The sequence below is a fragment of the Anarrhichthys ocellatus genome, unplaced genomic scaffold (assembly GCF_004355925.1).
Source record: "Anarrhichthys ocellatus isolate YVR2014 unplaced genomic scaffold, GSC_Weel_1.0 scaffold2664, whole genome shotgun sequence".
In the NCBI taxonomy this organism is placed as follows: Eukaryota; Metazoa; Chordata; class Actinopteri; order Perciformes; family Anarhichadidae; genus Anarrhichthys; species Anarrhichthys ocellatus.
Genome location: NW_022282638.1, coordinates 1 through 7,123, shown reverse-complemented (window position 1 = coordinate 7,123; position 7,123 = coordinate 1). Strand labels below are relative to the sequence as shown.

General features: G+C 41.0%; 1 protein-coding gene across 1 annotated transcript; it reads left to right on the top strand.

The window, feature by feature from the left end:
* Nucleotides 1–7: 7 nt before the first annotated feature.
* Nucleotides 8–1,609, top strand: LOC116378478 (extracellular calcium-sensing receptor-like; the record flags this gene model as incomplete). Its single annotated transcript, XM_031840360.1, has 3 exons — nucleotides 8–103; nucleotides 201–324; nucleotides 702–1,609. Coding segments are annotated over 3 exons (1,128 nt in total), but the record flags the coding sequence as incomplete, so codon positions are not given.
* Between the last annotated feature and the right edge of the window lie 5,514 nt (nucleotides 1,610–7,123).

Sequence of the window (7,123 nt, the reverse complement as noted above, 5' to 3'; positions counted from 1 at the left end):
TGTGGACTTTGTCACAGTTGGTCTTCATGATGCATCTTTACCTGCAGACAAACAGCTGAATCTGCAAAATAAGTCTTTGATTTGGGCACAGAACTCCCAACAGGTATGATACAATGTTATCATTGAAGCTGTTGAATACAGTCTATTTGAAGTGGTATAATTGTCCATACTTCTTTCTCATGGTTGTTTTGTTCATGCAGGTGCCTTTGTCAGTTTGCAGTGAGAAGTGTCCTGCAGGAAGTCGCAAGGTTCTCCAGAAAGGAAAGCCAGTCTGCTGCTATGACTGTTTAAGATGTGCAGAGGGAGAAATAAGCAACATTACAGGTGCAGTGATATTATACAGGTAGAAAATAAAAAAGGCCTATAGCACATTTCTCACCTCCTCATTGTGGTACATGAATATGCAAATAGTTTTGTTCTCACCTACTGAGGTTTTGACATTTGACCTCTCTCTCTCTGAAACTGCAATAAATGCATTCATTGCATTGATTGAATTGTGTTTGTGCAGTATCATTGACAATTGTACTCATACAATCCAGATCATTTATATTGATATCATGCCACCATCACAACGCTATTTGTTATCTGGTACTCATGTAGTGTCTGTCATGTATGCAAAGAAAATATGCAAAATAGAGAAAAAATGTAAGACAAATATACTGAGCAAATCCAACACCTGCTTTAATATCTTTTTCTTTTAGATTCTATTACCTGTGTGCGATGCTACCCTGAGTTCTGGTCAAATGAGAGAAGAGATGCCTGTGTGAAGAAGAAAGCAGAGTTTCTATCTTATGAAGAGATTATGGGAGCACTGCTCACTGCAGCATCCTTATTTGGAACATGCATCACTAATGTTGTGGCACTCATTTTCTTCAGATACAGAAAGACTCCTATTGTCAGGGCCAACAACTCTGAGCTGAGCTTCCTGCTGCTCTTCTCCTTGACTCTGTGTTTCCTGTGTTCTCTGATCTTCATAGGCCGGCCCACTGAGTGGTCCTGCATGCTGCGACACACAGCATTCGGCATCACCTTTGTCCTCTGTATCTCTTGTGTTCTTGGGAAAACTATAGTGGTGCTCATGGCCTTCAGGGCCACACTTCCAGGTCGTAATGTGATTAAATGGTTTGGGCCTGCACAACAGAGACTCAGTGTTCTGTGTTTCACTCTCATACAAGTTATTATATGTGTCCTCTGGTTGACAATTTCTCCTCCTTTTCCATTTAAGAATTTTAAGGAATTCAAGGACAAAATCATCTTAGAGTGTGCTCTGGGTTCAGCTGTAGGCTTTTGGGCTGTACTTGGATACATTGGACTTCTGGCCTTGTTTTGTTTTATTCTTGCTTTTCTTGCCCGTAAACTGCCTGATAATTTCAATGAAGCCAAATTTATCACCTTTAGCATGCTGATATTTTGTACAGTCTGGCTCACTTTTATCCCAGCGTATATCAGCTCTCCTGGGAAGTTCAGTGTTGCTGTTGAAATATTTGCTATTCTGGCCTCTAGTTTTGGACTGCTGTTTTGTATTTTTATTCCGAAATGTTATATTATCCTACTGAAACCTGAGAAGAATACAAAAAAGAATATGATGGGGAAGGGGGCACTAAAGTAATTCTGAAAACTTAAAATACTATGATGGCTAATGCCATTTTACACATTATGCCTTCCATATTAGAGACTTTAACAAAGAGATATATAAATGTATCTACCTTTCACCAATCCAACCTATCCCATTTGCTCTGTTTTGGTTTTACCTACTGCAACTTTACTGTTTTGCTTAATTTTAACAGTCCATCCATCCATCCATTTCCTTACACTTATCCAGGGCCGGGTTGCGGTGGCAGCAGGCGAAGAAGGGTTGTCCAACACATCCCTTTCCCTGGCAACCTTTTTAACATTATAAGCCACGGCTGCAGCTTTTTCACTCTCTTTCTCTGCGTCTCCCTTCAGGCACCCACTCTGGTATGGTTTTGTTATGCTGCCTTAGTTACTTACTTTTGCTTTCACGTACCGTCAAACCCTCACACATACTTCAGGTTTCACTAACGTCCACACCTCATATTTGAATTATTCAACGCATATTGAATTTAGTTTAAATTGGTTCAACTGATGACATTTGGTTTGTCTTGTGCAATAAAATTGCTCTTTTTCAATGTTCATATAGTGTGTCTCCCTTTTGTTGTGGCAACTTGAGCTAGGTCGTAACAAATTGGGCCTCATCTATTAATCCTAGACGGTAAAAAAGTTAGTTTGGTAATGCAGGTGACGGCAGGTGCATGATGTTGATTGCTCGACTGACTAGTTGAGTTGGTCCGACTCTGTGCTGTTTTGGATGCGTGCTTTGTTAACAGAGCTGCATTGGTTCATTGTTTTTGCTCTAGTTCCTGGTTTTGTGGGGAATTCACTATGTGTCTTTCTTCAGGAAGCCCTGGTTTTTGACCTGGATTAGGATAGTTGTGTGCCGTTCACAATTACGGCTAAGAGTTACTGATATGCTACCCTAGTTAACAGAGATGTATCCATTTGGCGTTAGGGTGCTTCCGGTAGGTATGTATAGGGTGATTGTGTCCGTTTGTGTTATTCTTGTAGAGTGGTGGGAAGCGGTTAACCCTTAGTGGTTTTCGGGGGCTAATCTACAAGATTTTCATATTGTGTCACGATCAGGCTTTGCCCTGTGTGTTCTGTGTCTTTGTGTGTTTCTTTCTGTAGCTCCTCACTCACCTAATCAGTTCATTCAGTGCACCTGCCAGTCACACTCACCTCATCAGTTCATTACTCTCACCTGCTCACTCTGCCTCCTTCACTATTTAAACCCCTGCCTCACACACACCCACTGCCAGATCATTGTTTTGTGTTCCTACCTACCCGCCCGTTTTGCTCTTCCTGTTCCCGGTTTCCCAGTGTGCCTGCCCTGCCTTGTCCTGCCGGATTTTCCCCCTCGTCTTTTGTCTTGTCCTTGGATTCCTTGTTTGTTTTTGGTTATTAATTAAAACCCTTTTTTCATTACACCTGACTGTCTGCGTTTGAGTCCTCATCATGCCCCGTGACATAATTGATCTGGCCCGGTGTGGACTGCCGTCTCCCCGACTGGTACGAACAGTTTATGGGAACCTGTCTGGCCTTTGGAGGACCTCGGAGTGTCCAGAAGGCAGACCGTGACATAATGGACATCCCTTTCAAACCTCGAAGGAGGCAGAGGAAGGGCCAGACTCCCTCTCCCGCTGGGCCGCAGCGATTCCCCGCTCCCGCTGGGCCGCAGCCGACTCCAGCTCCCCGTGTCATGTCGGCGGTCCGACCGACTCCAGCTCCCCGTGTCCGGTGGGCGATCCAGCCGAGTTATTTAAAACTTGTCATACACTTGTTCAGATGTGTAAATATGGTGTATGTTACTGGTTAATAGTGAGTGAAGATGGCACACAGCTCAAATTGAAAAGTTTCAGGTTCACCTGGGAAAAAAAAGCACTTTTATTGAAACATTTGTTTTGAAATAATGCAGATCGAAGCCTAAAAATACTCCACAGTCATAGCATTACATGTTTGTGGTCTCTCCAAGCAAATTTTACTTAGATTGAGTGAAGCAGGCCAGCATAATAGGAGGTCTGAGTACAGTTTCAAGCTGAATTCTCATTTTTGGAACCAGATTTTGCGCTGCTCTATTCTAATTGTATATACTATATAACTATATATTCACTTGCTTTATCACTAAGAGTGTTCAATACATCATAATAAAGCAGTTTGGTATAATTTTCAGCGATTTTTAGCTGTCATATATCTCATCCATAAAGAAATCTCCTCTCAGTCTGTGTCTCTTTAAGCCTTTGGTAAGGCCTGTGATTGGCGGATTTCATCATGTGACACCTTGTTGAACGCGGAAGAGTGTAACGAACGCAGTCCGCGGTTTATTTCGAAGATTGACAGCCTTTTAGCCACTCAAAATCTCGATATAGTTGGCACAGCCCCCATGAGTGAAATCCATTGGTCCAGCAGGAATCAGCAGGCCATTTCCACAAAGAAGGTCCCAGCACATTCATTTCACTGCAGGGAGAGAGAGGAGAAGACGGACTATAGCTCTGCAGCAAAATTCAATGGAGTAGCTGTGTTTTTTCGGCATGAAAATCAACAAAAGGTATGCTGCGTTCCAATTTGTTTTTGCTGGGGAGCTGTGTATGTTTGTTGCTTATGGTTATGTAACTTGTGAATGGTTTGGCGGAGGTGAATCTGGACTCGCCGTCGTTTCCTACGCCTGTTTCATGTATTCATCCGCCATGACAGCTGCCAGCTTTGTGATGAGAAATGAAACCGGAGTGGAGTTTTGGCGAAAAATACTTGATTTTCTGATAAATCTTCTAGATATCTCCTAAATATAATATTAGATCATGGATACTTGTGTTTGCAGTGTGTAAAATGGCTGGTATGATGATTTTGCCCATACTTTTTTTGTTAATTCGGTATTTAATATGTCTGGAGCATTTTTGATATTTCTTGATGAAAAGTCCATTTGCAACCACGGTAGGCCTACCGGTAATCGAACCCCAAATGGGGGACGCTCGGGCTACAGAGGTTTTAACTTCTCAAGAAGGTTGTTCATCTCTACGTGGGCCAGGAAACCAACAATGACCCGGGCAGTGCTCTTTCGAATCACTTCTACGACGTTCACGAGTTTCTCTGGTTCTGCCCGGTGAAATTTCTCTGTATACTCCACACACACTCCTTCCTCCTGGGCTGCAGCAAGGAAGATGGCCATGCCGTTGTTGCCATAGTCACTGTCACTGTTGACCGCCCCGACCCAGGTCCAGCCAAAGTGCTTGACCATCTGGGCAAGAGCTCGACTTTGGTAGCGATCGCTGGCAATGGTTCGAAAGAAAGAGGGATACTCCTTCCTATCGCTCAAACACTCACAGGTAGCTGAATGACTTTTCTGAGAAGACACAAAGAGAGAGAACCAATAAGAAGAATTTGCACGTAATATACACAGTGCTACACAAACATTGCTCTTACCACAGGTATTTTAAATGGTCCAGTAGTGCGTGACAGCACAATGGTTGAAGAGGATTCAGACTCCCCGATAATAGCGTGAACAGCTGATTGACCCGAACAGCTCTTTCCTACAGTCCACTCATCACCGTTCATCAGGGCCATCGCAGCACGCATTGACGTTAATGTTGAGCCACAGTTGTCATAAATACGGTATCCAATCGAAACATTTGGAAGAAGAAATTTGCTTTTGTTTATTTCTTGGATTGCAAAGATCATGGTCTGGGCAAATCGAAACTCCCTAAGGTTCACACTGAGACAAAAAAGAGCAAAATTATACCTGACTGTGACACAACTCTTGAGTACAGATTTTTATACAAAGCTCAAAATTACCTGGAACATGTGACACGTGATGGTTTCTCTGTAAAGGAAAGTTGAGGTTGTGTGATTTTGCTGTGGATGGAAAAAGCTCCTCCAATCATGACATCTCCCTCCTCAGACAGCAGAGGGAACTCTGGACTCCCCAGGATCTGACAGAAAGGAGCTTTCTCCTTCGCTGCTCCAAATGTCAACAGATGCCACAAGAAAAGCAGCCCTATCATCACTTGTGACATTTTCCACTCCCAAATCTTGATTGTGCAGAGCTACCCAGCCAGGTCGGGATCAAAGCATCTTAAATGTGACATTTTATTATCTTGGTTGACGGTCGGGGTCACTGGCATCCTATTAACCAATCAGAGATAAGTGAGATAGGACAGTCTTGATTGGGTCTTGCCAAGATTCTTTTGAATAAAATAAATTATCTGTTCAAAACTTATGATAAGTTATAAAATATCATGAATTGTTATAGATTACATTTTCCAACAGTATAGGAAATAGAAACAATATTAGCGTCACAGTAACCAACTTTATATCGTAATTTGTATAAAATACTTTTACTTTGGATTCTCTAACTACAGTATATTATGCTGACAATACTTCTGGACTTGCAATGACAATCATGATTGAAGTCACAGCTCCTACAGTGTGTTACATTACACATGAATATTATTCATGAATATATTCAGCTTCAACCACTGTTGCCGCTGAAAAATTATAAGTGATAAAATTCAAAACTAAATATTATATTTTTTAAATTGTGATGGCAGTTTTCAATGTACTTCCATGTACACATTCTGTCTGTGTTTTGATGCAAATTCTTATTCTTGCATTCTATTTTCTTAATTTTTTATTTTACGTACAGTATACAAAAAAATATGGTTTATTGAAATACTTATCTAGTCAAGTTAGGAGTTATTAGGCTAATTGAAAACATCTTCCGGTAGATCACAGTGATGAACGGGTCATGCAGGTGAGGAAGCATACAAACTTCCTCTCCTGAAAAATTATGCTGTTTTGTGCAATCTGTTCACTACATTGTATAACATTGGTCCATACCATTTACTACCCACAACACCTTAGTCAATGCACTTTTAAGACAATATATTGACATTTGATGCAAATATCAACACACAATGTGATCAGATAAATATTTTACAAATGTGGGCTTATTTTTTCATATTCTGTAATTTTCTTCTTTTTTTTTCAAATATATCTGTATCGCCAGTAAGCTTTTACTGTGTAAATAATGGAGGCCGTAAAATATGTATTTTGTATTTTACATAATGCACCCATTAATTATTATTCAATGATTTTGGCACATTTCTTTTCTTTTACTTTAACATACATGTCACATTACTTTTAGTGAATTCTGCATTTGGATAAGGGAATTAAAGTTACACTTTTGACAAGCCATCAAAACAAATAATTTAGCACACCTGATTTAGCAAGTCATTGGGCCATGTGCAATTTAATTTGGTGTTATTGTTATTTTTCAGTCAAAGGGATGTTAATAGCCAGCTGATATGCCTCTCAGGTCCTCTTTGATTCAAAATAAAATGTTGTTTGTATGTTTGTAGAGATGACTGTTAGGTTATGAAACACTTTCGACCTCTCTAGAGGGTCCTTTGGGGCCTTATTGGAACACATGTGGTAAAGTACAGGTGCCTCCGGCCTGACTATGACTTACACCTCAGGCTCTTCCCACTCACAAGTGCGCTAACAAACAAATAAACTCCCTCCAGAGTTCACAGTGTCTCCAGTCTTCCTCCAC